The sequence below is a fragment of the Chlorocebus sabaeus genome, chromosome 20 (assembly GCF_047675955.1).
Source record: "Chlorocebus sabaeus isolate Y175 chromosome 20, mChlSab1.0.hap1, whole genome shotgun sequence".
NCBI lineage: Eukaryota > Metazoa > Chordata > Mammalia > Primates > Cercopithecidae > Chlorocebus > Chlorocebus sabaeus.
The window spans coordinates 105,417,752-105,439,637 of NC_132923.1; the positions used below are offsets into that span (position 1 = coordinate 105,417,752).

General features: G+C 56.3%; 1 protein-coding gene across 7 annotated transcripts in view; it reads left to right on the forward strand.

Moving 5' to 3' along the window:
• The window catches only part of COL16A1 (collagen type XVI alpha 1 chain), a 51,592-nt gene that overhangs the window by 23,765 nt on the left and 5,941 nt on the right, over window positions 1–21,886 (forward strand). For 3 of the 7 annotated variants that reach the window (XM_007979637.3, XM_037993139.2, XM_007979646.3), the window contains 25 exons: window positions 269–328; window positions 520–567; window positions 686–739; window positions 5,061–5,114; window positions 5,333–5,365; window positions 7,529–7,645; window positions 7,731–7,772; window positions 7,873–7,959; window positions 8,687–8,731; window positions 9,697–9,741; window positions 11,490–11,543; window positions 12,117–12,170; window positions 12,705–12,758; window positions 14,261–14,305; window positions 14,407–14,460; window positions 14,723–14,758; window positions 15,107–15,169; window positions 17,620–17,691; window positions 17,888–17,941; window positions 18,572–18,616; window positions 18,817–18,861; window positions 19,158–19,211; window positions 19,639–19,692; window positions 21,310–21,360; window positions 21,697–21,786. In XM_007979637.3, coding sequence (XP_007977828.3) covers window positions 269–328; window positions 520–567; window positions 686–739; window positions 5,061–5,114; window positions 5,333–5,365; window positions 7,529–7,645; window positions 7,731–7,772; window positions 7,873–7,959; window positions 8,687–8,731; window positions 9,697–9,741; window positions 11,490–11,543; window positions 12,117–12,170; window positions 12,705–12,758; window positions 14,261–14,305; window positions 14,407–14,460; window positions 14,723–14,758; window positions 15,107–15,169; window positions 17,620–17,691; window positions 17,888–17,941; window positions 18,572–18,616; window positions 18,817–18,861; window positions 19,158–19,211; window positions 19,639–19,692; window positions 21,310–21,360; window positions 21,697–21,786 — 1,410 coding nt within the window. The remainder of the gene's footprint in view (window positions 1–268; window positions 329–519; window positions 568–685; window positions 740–5,060; window positions 5,115–5,332; window positions 5,366–7,528; window positions 7,646–7,730; window positions 7,773–7,872; window positions 7,960–8,686; window positions 8,732–9,696; window positions 9,742–11,489; window positions 11,544–12,116; window positions 12,171–12,704; window positions 12,759–14,260; window positions 14,306–14,406; window positions 14,461–14,722; window positions 14,759–15,106; window positions 15,170–17,619; window positions 17,692–17,887; window positions 17,942–18,571; window positions 18,617–18,816; window positions 18,862–19,157; window positions 19,212–19,638; window positions 19,693–21,309; window positions 21,361–21,696; window positions 21,787–21,886) is intronic. The other 4 variants (XM_037992971.2, XM_007979647.3, XM_037993044.2 and 1 more) reach the window with 4 other exon arrangements.

Here is a 21,886-nt window from a genome sequence, read left to right on the forward strand (position 1 = left end):
TAATCTCCATGCGACAGGACCCCTGTATACATGAATCCATTTTGTCTTCCTGAGACTCCGTGCGCCTGGAATTACTGTTCCCATTTTACAGGCGAGGAGGCTGAGGTGCAGAGAGGTTGAACAGGTTGCCCAAGGGCAACAGCATAAGAGGCTGATCCTGGATTGAAACCCTGGCCTCTCTGTCTCTAGAGCCCCATGCCTCTCGGATGTCCATTTCAAGAGCCCCTTTGTCTTCGTCCATGTCTCACAAAGGCTCTTGTCTTTTCAGGGTGAGCCAGGGGAGTGCTCCTGCCCCTCTCGAGGAGACCTCGTCTTCTCTGGCATGCCGGTAAGTGGCACTGTGAGAGCCTTCCCCCAGCCCGGGGGAGAGGAGCAGCTTCAGCCTCGTCTGGTGCCCAGTGTGCAAGGGCTCCGCAGGGCCGCACACCCCAGCCATCCGCCTCCCCACGCAGCCCCGCGCTTGGTGTAGACATTGCCTATAACCTCTCCCCTTCTTTTGCGACCCCTACTCCCACCCAGGGTGCTCCGGGACTTTGGATGGGCAGCTCCTGGCAGCCGGGCCCGCAGGTGTGTCGCTTGTCTCCTCTTGTCCGCCAGCACCCCACGGCTTGTCCACCCTAAACAGCTGCTCTCAGCCATGGGGCAGAGCTCTTTGCTGGCTCTGACTCTTTCCTCTCTCCCTCAGGGTCCACCAGGTATTCCTGGACCACCAGGCCCCCCTGGAGTGCCCGGGCTGCAGGTAAAGGGGGAGAAGAGAAGGAGGAGTTTGGGTGGCAGAGCTCATGCGGTCAGGGTGGCTGCTCCAGGCTGGACCCCAAGGACACTTCTCCTCCACCCCAAAAACACAGACATGCCATTTCTCACTCCTCTATTCAGCTACCTACCAGGGTGGCAAGGAGGGCGCACTGAGCCTCTCGGCCAGGCACTGCACTCCCAGCACAGTTTCAAGGAATGCCCTGTTGCATCAGCTGTCAGGAGCCCACAATCTGGGTCAGATAAAAATCCCTTGCCCTGGTACAGAGCCCGGCCCACTGTTTTGGAGCAGCATTCAACACTCATTCATGCAACACGTGTTTTTTGTACATTTGCTATTTTTCCAGCACTGTTTTAAGTGCTGTGAATACAGTAGTGGCTAAAAATAAAAGCCCCTGCCCTCTTGGAGCTTATATTCAGTAGGAAAGACAGACAATAAGCAAGATAAATAAATAAAATATAGTATGTTAGAAAGTGATATGTACGAAGGAGAAAGGTAAAGCAGGGAGTGAGGATAGAAAATGGGACGAGGGCAGGAGAAGTGTTTGCAAAGTGTACTGAAAAGAAGGTGACGTTTGAATCAAAACTGAAAGGAGATGCGGAGAGAAGCTGTGAGGGAGAGGCTTTGTGGCAGAGAAAGCAGCCAGTGCAAAGGCCCAGAGGTGGGAACGTGCCTGATGTGTTTGGGGAATCGCAAGGAAGCCAGAGATAGTGAGGGGAGAGCATTAGGAGCCAAGATCTGTGTGACGCTGTGAATAAAGGGTACATTCCAGAGCCAGGCAGCCTGAACTTGAATCCCGGCTCTGCCTTGTGCTAGCTGTGTGATGGTAGGCAAGTTCCTTAACCTCTCTGTGTCTCACTGCCCTCTTCTGCTAAGTGCACCTAACTCATAGGGCATTTGTGAGTATTAAACAAGTTAATGCATGTGAAGCGTATAGAATAGTGCCCATGACTATTATATATTATTTATGTGACAAATGCTTAGAAGGCATTAGCTATCATTGTTATGATGACGAGTACTATTATTATTTTACATCCATTCTTTCATTCATTTGAGCCTTACATAAAAACCCCCAACAGGAAGGCAGTGTCATTATTCCTAAGTCACAGCTGGACAAGCTGAGGCCCTGAGAGACGGAGTATCTTGTCTAAGGCCACCCAATTAGGAACTGACAATGCTGGACTGGGGCTTCCCCATGCAAAGCCCTTTTTGCCTTCTTCTGATGCCTTTCAGGACAGTTCCCAGTGATTTGCATACCAAGCCATGTTTTCCAGAGGTTCTAGGTGGCATAGACACCACCGTCTGTGTGTCTGGCTCCCAGCTCCTAAGAGAGTGATCCTCACCTGAAGAAGCAGGGCAGCATCACAGGGAAGCTTTTTACAAGCTACTCCTCCTTGCCCCAATGATTTGATACATTTCGTATCTTCCCTCCCCGCTCCCGCTACCTTGGCACACCTCCCCTGCCACCGTGGGCTGGGAGTCTGCTCTAGTGAGCCACTGTTGCTGATGGGAGTCTCTGCCAGGATCCCAATTCTCTCTACCCCATTGGAAGTGCTGAACTAGAGCCCAGGCCACATATTTGCAGCCACACATTTGCCGAGTGTCTGGGGCTTCCTGCCACACTGCCAGGAAACAGGATTCTGTCTGCAGAGGGCTTGCAGTTTCCTTGGGGAAGCATAAGAGTCATTTCAAAGTGACCCATTAATAAGTGAGAGCTGATGTAGCATGAACCCTGCCAAGACATGCTGGGGAATGAGGCAGAAAAGAGTGACTGCTGAGTCTGGTCCCAGGCACCAGAGTCCTCGCCTAGTGCCAGCGTGTGAGACCAAGCCGAGGCTGCTGCTGACAGGTACCTGCCCCATGCCAGGTGGGATCCAGAAGGGCCGAGCAGCTCATTTATTCAAGTATAGAAACAGGCTCAGGGATGTACAGCACTTACTCATCCAAGGCCGTATAGTCCCAGTGCTTAGTTATCTCATTTCATCTCAATCCATTTCACAGAGGAGGAAGCTGAGGCACTGAGGTCAAGAAAGTTGCCTGAGGCAACTAGTAGGTCATTGAGCCTAGGTTTCAATTCTGGCTGCACTTCGCTTCCACAGTAGGACAGCAGGTAGAACATTTAGTTCTGGGAGGTTGGGTAAACAATTACAAAACATCAGGCCTGAACTAACACACTGGCCATGGAGAGGGGAGCAGGGGATGAATAATGATTTAGGGCATAATAATTAACATGTTTGGGCCGTCGTGGTGGCTCATGCCTGTAATCCCAGCACTTTGAGAGGCCGAGGTCGGCGGATCACTTGAGGTCAGGAGTTCGAGACCAGCCTGGCCAACATGACAAAACCCCATCGCTACTAAATATACAAAAAGAATTAACCAGGTTTCGTGGCACATGCCTGTAATCCCAGCTACTCGGGAGGCTGGGGCAGGAGAATTGCTTGAACCCAGGAAGCAGAGGTTTCGATGAGCTGAGATTGTACCACTGCACTCCAGCCTGGGAGACAGAGTGATATATCTCAAAATAAATAAATAAATAAATAAATAGATAAATAAATAAAAATAGTTGACATGTTCAAGGCATTTTTCCCGTGCCAGGCACTGCTCTAAGCCCTGACAGTGCACGGAGAAGCCAGCAGGGCCGGATGGTGGCTGGCTCCAGGTCTGACCCAGGCCTGGTAGAGCCTGCCTGGAAATTGCTCGGAGGCTGGTGATATGTTCCATTGCTGGGAGCTGGGACTTGAAGGGAGGCCATATCTCAGAGTGCACCAAGGAAATCTTGTGCAGGGAGGAACAGGCTGAGCAGCGGTGCGTTCACTCAACACGTACTTAATGCGCACCTCCTCCATGTCGGGCACTGGGGATTCAAAATGGAACATACTCCCTGCCTCCATAGAGTGTTTAATATGCAAATGTGCCTCAGGAATCTGCAAGGGAACAGTGTCCGGATGACATGCATCTAACGTAACCATCCTTGCAGCCATTGTCTCCTTGAAGCCTCACCATAAACTATCCCTGTTTTACAGATAAGGAAACTGAGGCATAGAATTTTTTCCCCCAAATAAATTGCCAAAAGTTACACAGGTAGTCAGAATTTTGTATCTAGATGAATCTGACTGGCAAGCACCCACCCTTGCTGTGACCGTGAATGTTCTGGAGATGTCTGTTGAGGACTGATGCTGGAATCGTGGTTAAGAGAGGGGTTAGAAGCCAGTGATCCTCGCTCTGGACCTCAGCTCTGTGCCTTGCTCAACTTGTGACCTTTGGCAAGTACTTACTCTGGGCTCTCTTTTTTTTTTTTTTTTTTAAGATTGCCCAGACTAAAGTTCAGTGGTATGATCTTGGCTCACTGCAACCTCCATCTCCCAGGTTCAAGTGATTCTCCTGCCTCAGCCTCCCGTGTATCTGGGACCACAGGTACACACCACCAAGCCCTGCTAATTTTTGTATTTTTAGTAGAGACAGAGTTTTGCCATGTTAGCCAGGCTAGTCTTGAACTCCTGGCCTCAGGTGATCCGCCCGCCTCAGCCTCCCAAAGTGCTAGGATTGCAGGCGTGAGCCACCGCACCCGGCCTCCTCTGGATTCTTTGTGCTATTTTTAAGATGGAGATAACAGCACCTAGTTCAACAAGATAACTGTGATGATTAAATGAGAAAGTAGGCTGGGTGTGGTGGCTCATGCCTATAATTCCAACATTTTGAGAGGCTGAGGTGGGAGGATCACTTAAGCCCAGAAGTTTGAGACCAGCCTACCAGTGAGACCTGGTCTCTACAATAAATACAAAAGAATGAGCTGGGCGTGGTGGTGAGCGCCTCTAGTCCCAGCTACTCAGGAGGCTGAGGTGGGAGAATCGCTTGAGCTGAGTTCGAGGCTAAGTGAGCTATAATTATGCCATTGCACTCCAGCCTGGGTGACAGAGTGAGACCCCCGTCTCTAAAAAAAAAAGAAAAAAAAAGAAAAAAGGAAAAAGAAAGAGAAAGAGAAAATATAGAAAAATGACTTAGCACAGAAATAAACAGTAGTTCCATGGAAGACCCTCTACTCAATTTCTGACCTTCCTCTGGTGTGTGGGGAAAACACTCGCTGTTGGACTGGTTTGGGGGGTTCACTCTTCTGGGCCTCCTTGGCTTTCCCTATAAAGAGGGTCGAGAGGCTTTTGAGCTAAGAATAGATGTCAGCCTTGTGCCAACCAGGGCTCTCAGCTCTGCAGGACAAGGGGAAGAGGAGGCGGGGTGATAAGAAGGAAACAGGCTGACCAGCAGGCTAGAGAGATGGAGCCCACTCACTCGTGTCTCTTCTTGGCTACAGGGAGTGCCTGGAAACAACGGTTTGCCAGGACAGCCTGGGCTCACTGCGGAACTGGTGGGTACCAGCCAGGACTCCCTGTCCATGCCCCTTCCCTGCCCTTCCCAGGGCTGCTCAAGCTATGAAGCTGGCCCGGTAGCCGCAGTGGGGGTCCCTCTTCTCTCCCCCTTCTGAGGCTGGAACGCGCATGGCATGTGCCAAGGCTCTACCTGATCCCATAAGTCTCCATGTCCCTTCCCCTCACCTGCTTGAGCCCACACATCTGTCTCTTGCAGGGATCCTTACCAATTGAACAGCACCTCCTTAAGGTAAGAGGGTACCCAGGAGAGAAGTGTGAGCTGGCGGGGGTGTCTCCTAAGGGGATTCTCTTAGTAAGTGCTCAGCTGTGTGGCACCTCGCAGAGAGAGCAGCAGTTTGCAGGGAATACGTGTTGCAAGCATCTGTCTAAGAGGGCCTAGCTGATGCCTGGCTTGTAACAGGCCCCCAGGCAACATTTGCTGAATGAGTGCTTAAAGGAATCCTGTGAAGGTGCCCACATGGCAGATGCTGTCGGCAGAACCCAGCCCTGAAGCCTGCCCGCAGCAGCTGGCAATGAGACCCCGTAGCACCCGGGTCACACCGCGGCAGAGCCCAGCAGCTTCCAAAGCAAAGCAGAGGGGGGGATAGTGCAGTGGTAGGGGGCTGTGAGATTGGGCGTGGCCTGGAAGAAAGCTTCAGCCCTTCTCTAGTCAATCCAGAAGGAATCCAGGGAGGAGACGGATTTGAGAAGCACTTCTGGTAGTTCAAGAAAGGGGACTTCGGACCTGGTCAGAGGGTCGGCCTGTGCCAGGGCCTGTACACAGCCTTAATACCCTACCAGAGGGCTGGGGCCTGGTCCGGCTTCCCAAACTGAGCAGAAGTTCCGATTGGAATCAAGGGTTGTATAGCCCATCTTTGCTTAGTCACCTCTAGAAACGAGAGCACAGTAATTCCCCAGGTTGCCTTCAGGTTTTTGAAGGAGGCCCTTATGTTCCTGGACTTTCTCTCCTCTGACTCAGCATCCTCAGGAGTCCTTCCCATGTGTTGGCCTCCAGAGCCCCCCTCATCCTGGCCACCCTCTTCTGACACTGACTAGTCAGTGCCCTGGACATCCTGTGACCCTGATGGGCTTTGGTCAGGGCAGAGCATGGGGACTCTCTATCCCTCCCCTGCTCTGAATGGCAGATTTCTCCAGAAGCAGCCAGAGGAGGTCCGGGTAACCTCTAGGGAACAGTTACATGTTGGATTACAGTAGGGTTGTGGCAACAAAACCCCAAGCTCTTCTCCCCTCTGCTTCTGTCAATGACTGGGCAGTGATCGTGTGACTCCAAATCCAGGATTTGACATTTCTCCTGTAACATTTCATCTGCTGGCATCCTCATCAGGTGCTCTTCAGAGGATCCCAAATAGAAACTGTGCATAGTGTGGAGAAGGGGTCAGATGGCACCCTGGGGCATGCTGACCCAGCCCCAGCACCACCTGCACCCACAGTCCAGGAAGCCTGGGGAGAGAGTGCTGGCTGTGGCCTAGGACAGGCCCACGCCAATCCAGACTCCCACTTTCCTTAGACAAGTCACGCCGCCTGTCTTAAGTGCTGGCTTTCCCGTCTCCACACTGCTTATAGATTCCCTGCCTCACTGCACTGTCACGATGGGATGTGATCATGTGCAGGGCTTATTATGTACAGTGCCCAGTGTCATGGGTGCTGAGTAAATGCCAGCCATGATCACTGGGCTTGGTGATGAGCAGTGAAAGTGAGCAGGGGCTCCTGCCTGGGCGTCTGTGGACACCACACTGGCCACAAACAGGCTCCAGGCTCCTGAGTCCTCAGAAGCTGCAGGCTGGTTTTCACTAGTGGGTTTGATTTTTCTGGGAAAAGGACCCACAGCTTCCATCAAACTCTCAGAGGGGTCTGTGACCCAAAGAAGGTTAAACCCCTTCCTGTGGGGAAGACAATTCTGGTGGCGCAATCTGAGCCAGGAGCCTGTGAGCAATCCGAGATCTGTCCCAGGGGCTCCTGGGAAGGGCCTGGCTCCTCCTGCAGCTGTTCCTTTGCTCCCTTGGGCAGAGAAGCTGGCATTCAGAGCCAGCCTTTCCAGCCTCGCTCCTCATGGCTTGTCCTCGCAGTGGGTGCAGGTTGCAGGAACAGCCGGGACAGATGGTCCCTCTGCGGGCCCCTCGCCTCCGCCCACACGCCTGTCTGGAAAGTGGCTTTGGCTTAGCTCTACCAGAGCTTCTTCCTGGAGGAAACTCAAAGCCAATTGATGGGAGTGGGTCCCCCGAGGATGGAGCAAAGCTGCCGTAGGGATGTGGCTGGGGAGAGAGGGAGTGTGGGAAGAGGGAAGACTGCGGGGCAGGGAGCCCCGGCTCTGGGTTCTCAGGTGGGCTCCCCAGTTGGCCCATCCTGGCCTTCTCTGACCCACACCCCACTCCTCTCCCCACTCCCTGATCAGAGTATCTGTGGGGACTGTGTCCAGGGGCAGAGGGTCCACCCAGCATACCTCGTGGAGAAGGGAGAGAAGGGAGACCAGGGCATCCCTGGTGTGCCAGGCCTCGACAACTGCGCCCAGGTAGGGACTGGGCTTGAGGCCGCCCCGTGTGGGAGGGCCCCCTGGCTGCCTCATCAGACAGAGTGCCTCTCGTTGTCCCTTGCAGTGCTTTTTGTCGCTGGAACGCCCAAGAGCCGAGGAGGCCCGGGTGAGTGCCTCGCCTTATCTCCCCTGACCCCTGACCATGCCCCATGCCCCACAGGGAGAGGCCCTGATTGCCCACTGTCACCATCTCCATCCTTTTCCAGGGCGACAACAACGAGGGAGATCCCGGATGCATTGGGAGCCCAGGCCTGCCTGGTCCTCCAGGATTGCCAGGCCAGAGAGGAGAAGAGGTAAGACTAGGGATGAGGCTTCATCCTTAAAGGGGCTGGGGCCCTGTCTGCCTTTGAGACCTTCTGGGGGCCTCTGAGGCCTCACGTGACTGATGCCCTTTACCACTCTGGGCTCATCTGCTCTCCTGGCACATGTTTCCTCTGGGATACACAGGACCCAGGGTAGGACACATTCTTCCTTCACCGTGCCCAGCTGTGTCCTCTGCCTGCAACACTCTTCGGGGCTCATTCCTGCACTCCTTCAGCTCTGCTCAAGTGTCTCCTTCTCAGACTTCCCCTGACCACCTTCTTTAAAATTGAACCCACACCAACCCCAGAGCCTCCAGTCCCCTTGGCCTGGATCATACTAATCACCCTCCAGTATCCTGCCTATTTACTTCATTCAGGAACACTCCACAGGTGTCAACTCAACACCACTATGTGCCAGCTCCTATTCTATTTGTTAGTGTCCATGTCTCTCCTAGAATGTAACTGCTTTGAGGCAAGGGTTTTTATTTATTTTGTTTATGCTGTGATCCTAGCCCCTGGACTAATGCCTGGTACATAATAGTTGCTCAATAAATGTTTGTAGGATGACTGAATGAGCCAAATGAAAGATTGTTCTGCTTGGACAACAGCTGCCCTCTGTTGACCTTGGCCCTGGCAAGCTGGGAGGAAAGCTGCTGGAACCCCGGGGGCTCTCTGGGGCCTGAGCTTCTTCATCCATTTCCCTTGGCTTCCTTTGCAGGGTCCGCCTGGCATGAGGGGCTCTCCGGGTCCTCCAGGCCCTATTGTAAGTATCTGTGGTGCCCTGGCCTGCTTGAGAGGCTCTCAAAGGGGTCGTTACGCTCAGACACCATCCCGCAGCCTTGTCCCCAAAAGGCTGGGCAAGACAGGAGGAGGGAACTTCCACTGCCCTCCCCGTCCCTCCGCAGAGCATCTGCAGGAACTGTGCTCTCCTACCACCAAATGCCCTGGAACCACCCTGCTCTGCCCACTGCCTATGGTCCTGCTTAGGGGAGGTCCTCAGAGGCACATCTTTGCTTCCCTGTCCCCACCCCCTACTGCGCTTTCCACAGTGGCCCCAGGCTGCCCTCAGCAGGGGGCCTAGGCTTCAGGCTCCCAGCCTCCCAGCCAGGGAAGCATGCGGCATGCTGGCCAGACCTCTCCATGCCCCTATGATGCCAGTCCCCACAAGGGCTCAGGGCTAAGATGGAGCTGTCCTCCATTGCTCTGTAGGGCCATCTCTAGGGTAAATCTACAAAAACCAGACCAGGGCATCTATTCTGGAGTCCTCTGTGATGTCGACATGGCAGGAAAATAGAAGTGACTAGGAAAGATTGAAAGAACTGAAAATGCTTTCTTTGGAGAAGAAAATGGCTGGTGGGAGCTCTCTTAGAGCCAGGGAGCCCCCACTCGGGGGACAGTTGGAGGTCGGGTGGCAGGCATGGTGGGCAAGGCTGAAAGAAACGGGCTTCTGCTGCAACCGGGTCTTCAGTTAGACTCCGGAAGACTCAGGAAGCACTCTGACTCTGGAGCCGTTCCGCATCTCTGTCAATGGAGGAGCCGTTCTTCCCGGAGCCAAGGGAGGAACAGTTGTCTTTTGAGCCAAGACTTTCAAGGAGTCTCTTTTCCAGCTGCCTTGAAAATACTCCCATGACCTCCTCTCCCCCTGACCCCCAAGCCCCAGACTGTGCCCTCCAGGCTGTCCAGGGTTACTGTGCCTACGAGACGTGACCTGCCTGTTTCTCCCACCAGGGCCCCCCAGGTTTTCCTGGTGCTGTTGGCTCCCCCGGATTGCCTGTAAGAACCTAGCGCTGCTCGACCTCCCCTCCCCCCATCAGCCAGGTCTCTGTGGCTTTTGCTTGTCTCCCTCCTGTCGTGCCTTCACCTCCGTCCTCCGTGTTTATTGTCCCCCTTCAGGCACGGTAGCTAACGACACGGGTTCCCTGAGGTCCCGGCAGCTTGGACATCCTCCCAGTCTCTGACTCCTTTCCGTTTTCTCCTCTCCCTCCTCTCCTGCGTTCTTTCTCTCTTCTTCTCTCTCTTACCACATTCTGTCTTCTTTCTCCATTTCTCCCACCATCCTGCAGCACTCCCGCAAGTCCTCCTGAGCTTGTGAACCTCCCTCTTAAGCTGGTGCCTCTAGGGGGCTCCTCCATTCCTGCCTTCTCACTCTGCCTCCTGCTTCTCACCACCTTCGGTGTTGCCTGAAGATTTGCTGAAAGTAGTTCTTGGGACCCTGCCAGGCACCTGGCTCAGAGCCCAGCAGAGATGCCAAAGCTTTAGGGCTTCACATTGCAGGCTGGCACAGGTTTGCTGCCCTGCTGCTTGGCAGGGCTGTCCAGAGGCACCCAGGGATTTAAAGGCAGCCCTTCCTGCACCTTTTCCATCGTCCTAGAGGAAACTCTCAGCTGCCTCCTCTTCCCTTCCTCTTCCTTGGCTCCAGTCCCAGTCTGCTCCAAGGTGGGGCATGTGATACCAGCCAGTTGGGTTTCTGGGTGTTGTGCGGCCCTGCCCCTCTGTGCCCAGCACCTTGGCCGGCTCCTTCTGCCAGGTGTCGTTAATTGCTCTGCCTTTGTCATCGTCACAGGTGTGTTTACATCACCCCCAGCCTCACTGTTGCTCCCTCCTGGGTCACGGAAACTAACCTCCTGTTTGTCAGGTTGCGTGTTCCTGGGGCCTGGCTCCTCTCCTCCCAGGCCTGGTGATGGAGGCTCAGGGAGCAGGGCCCCTCCTCGTCACAGTTCCATCTGTCCCCACCTCCTCATCTGTGGCCGGGCCTTGTCTGTTTCTGCTTGCTTGGGTGAAGGGGCCATCTGTCCGTCTAGCCATCTGTCTTGTGTCGTGGAAAGGTTTGGGCGCCGTCTCTTGAGGGGATGAGGGAGAAGGGGGCACAAAAGATGCCCCTAATGGCACGGCACCCGCAAAGGCCGGGGTAAGCAATTAGGGGTGGGGGCTGTAGCTCTCGTGGAAAGTGACATGCCCTCTCACCCTACAAAGTGACAGGGACTGCTCTGGAGGCAGCCTTCCTGTGTCTCTCCCCCGCCTCCCTCCAAGAAAGTGATTTTTGGCTTGGGGTGGGGGACTTGGACAGGTAAGTGTTGGGTGTCTGATGATGTGATACACTTTGGTGGCAGCATCCATCTGGGGTACCTCTCCTGATGGTTGCCCCTCAGAATGAGCACACATCTGATCTGTCAGCTTCCTAAAGGTATACCCCAGTCAGTTACCATGGCAGGGCATACCAGTGATGGGCACCTGAGAGGTACCCTCCCAGAGTCACCCCCACTGGAGGGCATATCTCTACAGTTACCTGTCTTGCAGAGTATCCTCCTGAAAGGCACCCATATGTGGGGGTTCACACCTCTACCACTCATCCTGCTGGAGCACACCCCTTACGGGTCACCTTGCTAGGGACACTAGGAGAGCCACTTTGGCCTCCACATTTGCCTGGAGTGGGAACAGAAGGCAGTGGGGCAGGGGGAAGGAGTCGGGGGCTGGGTGGGGACAGCCTGCTCCTGCAGTTTCTCATGATTTTTCTCTCCAAGGGCCTTCAGGGAGAGCGAGGCCTCACAGGCCTGACTGGAGACAAGGGGGAGCCGGTAAGAGGAAGCTGGCAGGGGCTGGAAAGGGAGGAAGAGCTGGGGAGGCAGAGCTTGGGCTCCGAGGGGTGGCTGCTGAGTGGAAGCTGGGAGGTGGACTCCTTATGACTCTCTGCCCTTCTGCCAGGATTCCCTCAGTGTGAGGTTTCCACACTCCCCCAGGAGCAAAGGAGGCCGATCTCCATGTGCCCTGACTCCCTGCCAGAAGCATGCATAGCCCCTGTCCTCCAGCAGCGTCCCTGAGGGCTCCCCTCCCTCCCTCGGCCTTCATCACTCAGCATCCCTGCCCACCCCCTCTTCCCTGGTCCTCACGCCTGCTCTGGGATCCCTGTTCCGGCTCAGCTGTCAGGGTCTGGGCCAGGCTGGCGTTCGCATCCCCAGCCCAGGTCTGTGGTGGAAGTCACGACCAAGGGGACCTGGGGCTTGGGGAGATGGCCCAGTGTGCAGTGCTGGGGCAGGCTGGCACCTGCTAGATGGCAGCCCCAGAGGTTTTAGCTTTGGCTACCCTCTTACCCAGCGAGGGGAGAACAGAAATGTTGGGGGGCTATCCATCATGTCTGCCTTTCTTCGTAGGGTCCTCCAGGGCAACCAGGTTACCCAGGTGCCATGGGCCCCCCAGGACTGCCTGTGAGTAAGGGGACCCTTGCTGGGGAGTGGGTGCTGGGTACCGGAGGCTTGGGCTGGTGGTCAGGACAGAGCCAGGCTGGGCAACCCTCGGCGGGCTCCCCATTCACGGGCATTTCAGCCTCTTCCTTTGCCTAAGTCCATGCAGCCTCCTCTCCCCACTGTAGGCCCCCTTGCAGCGTGGCTTGGTCCCACCACTCTGCTCAGGCCTGACTCTCAGAACACTCTGCCAGGCCCAGACACGGCAAGAACTGAGATCTGCCTCCTGGGGGTGGGGGGTTTGGGAGATTGGAGAGACAGCTTAGAGGTGCTGCCCCCACAGAAGCTGCTGGGTAGGTGTGTCCTCCTTTTCCAATGGGGGCTTGGGGGTCACGGTGGCTGGTGGGAGGCATGGCCGCTTTGGAGCCCCCAGCAGTCCTCCCAGTGCCATCCCCCCAGAGCCAGTCTGGGTGCCAGCTGCAGTTTCCACTCCTCGCATTAGGCCGTGACGGGCTAATTCTGTGGGGCTAATTCCACTGTCTCTTTGCCACTTGTCAGGGCATCAAGGGGGAACGTGGCTACACCGGGTCAGCGGGAGAGAAAGGAGAGCCGGTGAGTCCCAGCAGCGCGGGGGGGGGGCGGGCGCAGGGCTGCACGTGGAGCCGCACAGCCTCCGGCTAGAGACTTGGCAGCAGCCTGTGAAGGGGAGGACTGTGACCCCTGCTGCCCCCCCGCCCCCGAGCCTGCAGCACAGGCTGGGCCCTGCGGAGGTGGAGGCTGTGAGGAGAATCCCCGCAGGGCTGCCAAGGGGAGGGGGCCAGGAGGCAGCTGCAGAAGCACTCCTCTGCCTCACGCAAAGGAGGACCTGGGACTACAGACCCCCAGTGGCCCCCAGGCCCCCCAGAACCACCCTCCAAGAGCCAAGGCCTGCCAGGCCCCATGTTGAGCACGGGAGTTGGGCTGTGACCAGATGAGGACACTGGGGCCCCCAGAGCGACAATGCTGAGACTCACCCAGGGTCCCGAAGCTAGTGAGTGAGTCAGTGGTGGAACCTGGACTTGAACCCACATCTATCTGGTGAGAAACCTCACAAACCTCAGCTCTAGGATCAGTCAAACTGGGACTGTAGCCTTGCAGAGTCACCAATGTCAGTGAGGCCCCAGTAGAATTCAGCAAACCCCATCAGGCATTTACTCAGTAACAGATATTTCTCAGGGGCCTGCGGGGTGCCGGGCTCCCCTCTGAGGATGTCTCCGTTAACAGAGCAGGCAGTTGCCCTCTTGCCCTGCCATGGGGGAGGCAGCTGCCAGATGAATAAACAAGTGCCTAGGAACGATGAGGGCTGGGACTCCTGGAGGAAGTGGGACGGGGGAAGGGGCTGGAGAGGTGTTTGGGCACCATCGAAGCGGAGGGGCAGGAAGGCCTCTCTGAGCAGGTGGCATTTGAGCTTAGAGCTGACTAGCAGGAGGGAGGGATCCCTGTGGCTGTCTGTACTGGGGAATTCCAGAGGGAGAGGCTGGGCGGGGCACTGCAGGAACAGCTTCCAGCTATCAAATGATTTGGCAAGAGTTCAGGGGACCTAGAACGGGGAGAAGGGGGCATTCTAGGTAGGAGGGAAAGCTGTGCCAAGGGTGCAAAGGCCCGGGGGTGGGAGGGTATAGAGTGTGTCAGAGAACAGCAGTCTGACTGAGCAAGGCGGAAGATGAGAAGGAGAGAGGGAGGAGAAGTGGGAAAGGGTGGCTGGTGCCAGATCACAGGCTGCCTCAAAGACCAGCGTTGTTGGGAAGTGTGCACCCCACTCAGAGGCAGAGGGAGCCGCACAAGGTGTTTGAGCAAGAGAGTGACATAATCAGAGCTGTGCCGGAGGAGAAGAGGGCAGCCATTTGCTGGCTGACTTGGAGTGAACCAGGAGGTGGCAGGACAAGTTAGGAGGCTGGTTCAGCAGCTCAGGCAAGAGCAGGGAAGCCTGAGCAGACCAGGCAGAGGGGGCCTGCCAGCTCAGGGGCCTTCCAGCATGTGCCGCCTCTGTTCTGGGCAGTCCCCTGTCACATCCCCCTACCTCATCCTTCATCTCCCCAGGAGGAGTGACTGATTCTGTTCCTTTGTGTCCTTAGGGCCCCCCAGGATCTGAAGGCCTCCCAGGCCCCCCAGGCCCAGCGGTGAGTGAAGGAGGGCATGGGGAGACGTGGTCCTGGTCTTGTCCTGGGATCTGAGGGCAGGAAGATTAGGTTTCGGCTGCATTGTTCTCTGTGGGTGACAGGGTCCCAGAGGAGAGCGAGGACCCCAAGGGAACTCGGGTGAGAAGGGCGACCAGGTGAGTGACGATTGGGACCCGGCTGCAGGGAGGCAGAGAAGGGGCTGGGTCCCTGATGATCACCAGCTCTAGTCTCCCCACCCTACCTGTCCTTGGGCTGTTACCTACCTCATGCCCAGAGCCTTACCTGCCAGCCAGGTGGGCTGAGGGGAGAGCAACGCCCGTGGTTTTGAGGGTGCCCCACCTGTCACTCTTTCCTCCTGGGCAGCCAGGCAGGAGAGAGGGGGTGGCACAGTACACTGTCCCTTGCTTCTCACCCTAGGGATTTCAAGGCCAGCCAGGCTTTCCGGGCCCACCGGTGAGTGAAGAAGACACAAAGCCAGCTCTGTCTGATGTGGTCTCATCGGGAGGTGCAGGCCTGACCAGGCCAGGCTAGGGGAGGATGGTCCTGGGGAGAAGAGGGGAGAGGCAGGGGAGAACGGCCTGGGTGGCCAGGCCTGATTCCAGGAACCAGGACCTGGAGAGCCCAGCCTCTTGGGTGGGCCCCAGCCCGGCAGGCCCGGCAGATGTCATGCTCCCGGGTGGTGCTTCTAGGAAGTCAAAATGAATTGCATTAACAACAGTGCATCACACACAGGAAGAAGAAAGAAGGGGAGCTCCCCCTCCAGCCCCACTTTCATTCCTGCCTGCCCCTTTGTTGATACAGGGTCCCCCTGGATTCCCAGGCAAAGTTGGAGCACCTGGCCCACCTGGCCCTCAAGCAGAGAAGGTGAGCAGGACCCCAGGTTGGCCAAAGTCACAGATCTGAGCCATGCAGCTCCCATGCCCTTGTCCCACCCCTAGCATCAGGCTTTCAGGAAATTCCAAGACTGACCCAGTTGCATCAAGGCTGGATAAAGAGACCTCCAGGATGGGCCCAGTGACTACTGGAGGCTGACATGGCCTGCAGCAGACCAGCGGGCTCCTCGGGATATCTGCTTGGCCCAGGATGCCTGCGGCCTCTGTTCAGCCCAGGCCTTTTTCTACTGGGATGGGGGGAAGGCAGGAGGTAGGTGGGGAGGAGGTGGGGGTCTGATGGAGGACTAGAATGTGACAGGCAGCCCAGGCCACCTTCGTCTCCTGGGCGGGAGGACGAGCAAGGAGCTGAGAGAAGGGGAAGCACGTCCTGAAGGAGGACACCAAAGTGGAAGGGGAATGGGCTCCTCCTGGGTAGCCATGCTCCAGTTGTCCCCAAGGGCCCAGAGAGGACAGGGGTGGCCTGTGTCCTGCCTGGTGGCAAGGGTTGGGGGAGCAGCAGTTGGGGGAGCTCCTATGCTGGCTGCTCTTGACTTTGGCTTGATAAATGCTGGAGACATGGCTCTGCCTTAGTTTGGGGCTGACATCCCTGACTCGGCCCAACCTCTGGGCTCCCTAGATGTGCTGAGTGGGTGGTATAAGAAGCCCCAAGATTGACTTCTGAGCTGGGGGTCGGGAGCATCTGGGTCCAGAGGGACAGGTAGGAGCCTACAGCCTTGTGGAGAGCCTCTTTCCCCTGAGAGCACACACATGAACGTCTCACTGTGCAGGTGAGGAAACTGACGCCCATAAGGCTTGGGGCAGCCCAGAGGCACACAGTGGTGTTAGCAGCAGAGCTGAGACTTCCTTCCCAGCTCCAGGAGGACCTGGGACCCTCACTACCTCCCCAGAGTCCATGCTGATCAGCCATGGTTGGGACAGTGGTGGTTGCTAGCTCTCTTCACTTCCCTTCCCTGCAGAGGACCTGAGTGGCAGCCCCTGCTCTCCTTAGGCTGGTCATTGCAGAGAATCCCAAACCTCTGGCCAGTGGTTCTTCAGCCCAACTCCCACTGGGGGCCAACATTGGTTGGGGCTGTGCTGACCCCTCCTGGTGGCTGGTGGCATTGCAATGCCCCCCAAGTTCTTTTTCCCCTTTGCTGAGTCTTTCTAGTGGGATCCCTTCCCTTGACCACCCTACAGCCACTGATCCAGGGCAGCCACCCTCTCCACACTGGGAGAATGCAGCAGCCTCCCCTGTTATGCTGCTTGCCTCCCCCTGCCTTTTCTAGTAAACTCCAATCCATGCATCAGTTCTCATCACTCTTCTGCTTTGAACCTTCAATGGCTCCCCAGTGCCTGTAGCAGGGGTTTTTAGACTTTATTTTGTAGTCCCAGAGCCTTCTTATCACATAAAAGCAAATGTAAAAACCTCAATCTACAAAACAAACACAAGTGGAGTTCCCTGACTGAGACAATGGTGGGGGTCCTGGAGTCCCTCTCTTCAGTCCCCACTTCATGCCCCCAGCTTCGAGACTACCCCAGGAGCCCCAGCGCTCTGAGAAGTACAGCTTAAAAACCACTGACTGTTCAATAAAGTTTAGCACAGCGTTCAGGGCCCCCACTCATTAAGGTGACTCTTCCAGCCTCTTCTGCCTGCTGGCCCGTCCCACAGCTCCCCCAGACACCCTGGCCAGGCCAGGCATGTGACCACTTGCAAATCTTTATCCTTCTCTTAGGTTCCCTTTGGCATGTGCTTTTCTCCTCCACCTACCCAATCCCAGAGTCTAGCATCTGGTGACACTTCTGTGACACTTTCCCTGATCCCCAGCCAGAGGGAACTGCTCCCCATTCTGGGCTCCCTCAGCTCCTTTCCACACAGAACACATGGACTGTTGTATTGCCCCTGGTTTGTGTTGGGCCCGTGACCCTCACTGGATTGTGAGGTCCTTGAGGACAGGGGCACCCACTTTTTCATCTTGGGGAATCAGAGCCCACATGGCACTGGGTGCGCTGTTGAGGCCTTTGTGCAGCCCCAGACCATGTCTATTGGGGTGGGGGGAAAGGCAGGGAGGTAGGTGGGGAGGAGGCAGAGGGTCTGATGGAGGAGTAGAATGCAACAGGCAGCATTTGCAGTGGATTGAAGCTGTGCTTTCAGTTCAGCACATGCTACTGAGCCCCTGCCATGCCAGCCCCTGGGTCAGCACTGGAGAAGATGCCCTGTCCCTTCCTCATGGGGCAGCAAGGAAAGGGGATGCTTTGCAGATGAAGACAGATCCTCCTGGGGAGGCGACGAGTGGCACATATGCAGTTAGACAGGGACAGACTGGGCCCAGAAGCCAGCTGTCCTGATTCCAGCAGTCACCAGGACCCTTGACCCAGGGCCTGTTCTCCACAGGGAGGGCAAAGCCCTGATGACTTTATTGGTGGGGGGGGGCTGGTTTCCAGGGCAGTGAAGGGATTCGAGGCCCATCAGGCATGCCTGGTTCCCCTGGGCCACCGGGACCTCCTGGGATTCAGGTGAGTGTGTGCCCTTTTAGCGTGGCAGGTGTGTGGGGTGTGTGCGCATGTGTGTGGTGCACGTGTGTGGTGCACGTGTGTGTGTGCTGGGATGGGAGTCAGGGGAGGGGTGGAGAGAACTGAGGGGCTGGGACAGGTCTCCCACCTCCTAGGGCTCCCGTACCAGCATGCAGAAATGCCTCTTTCCTGTTTCCAGGGCCCCGCCGGTCTGGATGGTCTGGATGGGAAGGACGGCAAGCCTGGCTTGAGGGTGAGATGATGGGCCGGGAGGGCAAGCATCCCTTCCCCTCCTTTTTGCCGGGGGAGCCAAAGTCAAGGTAACCTTGATGGAAAGAACCAAAGTATCCCTGTCTTTGTCAGGAGGCACCCATGCCCTCCCTTGGTCTGTCTTTCTCTGCACTCCAGTTCCCCGATGGCATCACAGCCCCTTGGCTTCCCAGTTCTCCTAGTGGCCTGAAGCAGGTTAGGCGAGCTAGGTCTCACCAAAGGCAGGATGGTGAAGGCACTATGTATGCAGAAACTCACACAGCTGAGGAAACCAGGCTGGGCTTCAGGAAGAATCAGGGTGTGGACATGGAAGGACTTGAGCAAGCCCTGGCTCCTTGGGTTTTGCTGGGGAATCTGAAAGGGCTGGGGTCATGGGACAGGGTAGAACATCAAAGTCAGCCCCCTTATATATCCCAAAGAAGGAAAGCTAAGGCCCCGAGAGGGGCTGGAAGTCACTGAGGATCCACAGCCAGTCAGAGTCTGAGCCAGGTTTGGATTCTTCCCTCCATCCTGGGATAGCTGAGGAGGGCTTGAGAGAGGGGAGGACAGTGGTATGAGTTGGATACAAGCTGAGCAAAACTCTTGTCTCAATCCTCCTCGTCTCTTTCCCTAGGGGGACCCTGGTCCTGCTGGCCCCCCTGGACTCATGGGACCACCGGTAGGTTGAGCTGGAGGAAGGAGTTGGAAGCTGCGAAGTTGCAGCTTCTGTCTGGGTGGCTGCAACAGCTCAAATCCAGATCTTCCGTGGACCGTGTTATGACTTTGGATTGGTTTGAATGGTTTGAACTGAGGAAGGAGGAGTGGGAAGAGGCCCCAGCTGACATGAGGGACATAAGAACTCCCTGCCTTTTCTTTCAGGGCTTCAAGGGGAAAACAGGACATCCTGGCCTCCCAGGACCTAAGGTAAGGGCTGGTGACCTCTGCCAAGCAGGTTGTGTCTGCTTTCCTGAAGGCCTGCCCCCAGGCGGACATGGCAGCCTATCCTGGGCAGAGAGGCCATCCCAGCATCAGAGCCTCCGGGGCCACCGGTGCCTGGCAGCAGACTGGGTTAGGGTTTCTCTGTCTACCAGCTGGAGGGCATCAGAGGGCCTCTGACCAAAGCTGGGGCAGGTGGCAGGGCCCCTCTGATGTGAGGTTGACTTGGGGTAGGGATGTCAAGTGAAGGTCTGGTGAGCTCCAGCTATTCCTCTCTCTTCTAGGGTGACTGTGGCAAACCAGGTCCCCCTGGCAGCACTGGCCGGCCTGGCGCAGAGGTGAGGACCAGGGATCCACATGGCTGCCTTCAGTTTGCCTTTGGACTCTGAGGAGTCTGGGATGCAGCTGCTTCTTCCTGCTCACTGGCAAATTGGCTGCTTTCCGTCCTCAGCCTTCTGGGAGGGATGTCACCCAACACTGCACGTCTTGAACTTTCTCCCTCCTCTTAAGGATTGTAACTGGTTCTGCTCCCTGGAGGTTGCTGGGTCACCAACCTAAAAAGGCAGGGCCTGGCCTGCTCAGGCTGAGGGTCCGCCTTCTCTACCTAACTCTCTGGGAGACTTGGGTCTGGAGGCTGGGAATTGGCCCGGCTCCTTTGGCCATCGGCGTTACCACCTATTCTGCCCAGCCCCCTCCCACCTGACAGCCACATGGTGCAAGCCAGTCAGTTTCAGTGTCATTTTTTCCTTTTTCTGGCTCCTGCAGGGTGAACCTGGTGCCATGGGACCCCAGGGAAGACCTGGTCCCCCCGGCCACGTTGTGAGTTGAACCACTTTTGTCTCCATAAGAATTAGCATTTTGGTGGGGTGGGTGGTGGCGTGTAGGCTGTCACGACCTGAGAGAACTTGCCATAGGGGCTGCCCCAGCCATGGGAGCTAGACGGGGCACTGGGGCCACTCCTTCTGTGGTTTCCAGGCTTTTTGTTATTTTCTTATTTTCTGGGCACATTCAAGTTCACTTATCAGATGAAGGTCATTCAGTCAACAAATAATCGTGGAGCCCCTGCGCCATGCCAGGCTCGGGGGATTTGCTGATGAGCTGGATTGGGGCTGGGGAGACAGAGTGACAGAAAGAGAGGAACCAGGGGTGACTTCTGCATTTGGCTTGGGCAACTGGGTAAATAGGTGGTGTGTTTCCCAAGATGAGGTGACTTGGAGAGGACATTTATCAAGCAATAATGAATTTCCTGTCTACTTTACTCATCACTAACATAGATGACTGCCAGGCAGTGCCTTTGATCAGTGTGACGGCACTGAGCTGATGGGACTCCAGAGAAAAGCGAAGATACTGGCATTTTGTTGCAGCCCTGTTGTGGCTGGCTGCATAATAATTTCCAGGAGGCTCTTGGAAGTGTTAAAAATAGTTCACGACCAAAAAAAAAAAAAGAACTCTCAGGCCCCCATCACTATTTTTATGCATCTCAAGGGGTCCAGAGGCCCTGGATTGGGAACGCCATATTGAGCCTGGTTCCCCCTCACATTGCAGATGACAGGGGGAGGCGCGCTCAGAAGCGTGGCCCCGTTGGAGACTCAGTGGGGCTGGGGCCAAGGGGGTGCAGGGTTCTGCCTCTCACTTCTGTCCGTCTGGCCCCGTCGTCTTGCAGTGTGGCAGTCTCCATGCTGGACACTTCCACCCCAGGAGACTGGAGATGAATAGAATACAGGCTATGGCCTCTGGCACGTGCCACCTGGGCGTGTGGAGGGAAGCGCTCTAAGAGAAACCCAAGTGCCCGGGGGGCTCAGAGAAGTTGTCACTCTGACCAGGGAGGTGACCTTTTGCACCGCAGAGGCATGGATGTAGGCATTAGAGCTAGCGGAGGGCATTTTAGACGCCGCCCTAGTGCAGCAGCCGGGTCTGTCTGGGTATTGGAGTCCTGTGCACCCCAGTGTTGGCCAGCGAGTGTTGGCTCCTTGTCACTGTGGATGGCGGGGTCAGTGCCAAGCCCCTGCCCCTCCCCCCCTGCTACACAGACCCCCAGCTCCTGGTCTTCCCTTCTCCATAGACCAGCAGGAAGTGGGCTGCCTTTAGGGAAGCAGGGGTCTCAGTAGCCACCTAGGCCAGGGAGTAACTCCCCCAGGCCTTTCTCCTCTGCACTTGGCCTCTGGTCATGGCTTTCAGATCATCTCCCTCAGCACAGCCCCAGATGCTCCACTCAGCCTGCATTGGAGGGAGGGTCCTGTGTGCCCAGGACCCCCAGGCCTCAGCTCTGGGCGCAAATCTTATCAGAAGCTCAAGTGCAAGACCAGAGCGAAGGAAGGTTTCCAGAGGAAATGGAGCCGCTGCAGTTTAGAGTTGGCTCCTGCTGTCAGGCCCTGTGCCTCCCAGGGGTCTTACTGTTAGAACCTGTTTCTATCCCACTGACTCATCTCTCTTTAGGGGCCACCAGGGCCTCCAGGCCAGCCAGGACCAGCTGGGATCTCTGCAGTGGTGAGTAACACACTCCGCTCCTTCCTCCCTCCCAGGAGTTTTGCCCTGCTTGGCTGTGGGCGCCATTCAGAGGAAGCTGTGGGGATGCAGAACAGTTTGTCTCATCCCCTACTTCCCTGGCGTCAGCCTCTCCTGCCTCCAAAGATCTCACCTTCCAGGATGTGGTAGAGGGCTTTGGAGAGGGCTGGAGGTCATCTCAGAGTCCTGTTGCAAGTTCAGGCAGTGCCACCTCTCCCTGTAGTCCCTGGCACAGGATGGGGTGTCTGTCTCTGTCTACATGGGGGTCCATTTTGCCTGCTTCCCTCCCCTCTCACTGTCCCCCTTCCTATTCTCTAGGGTCTAAAAGGAGACCGAGGAGCCACCGGAGAAAGGGGCCTTGCAGGCCTCCCAGGCCAGCCCGGCCCCCCTGGACACCCTGGCCCCCCGGTAAGATCCCACATCCCACAGCATAGCCCAGGGGGAAAGAGTCAGTTGGCTTAAGGCCCGTTGAGCACAGCACAATATATCTGGGGTCTCCAAGGAAAGA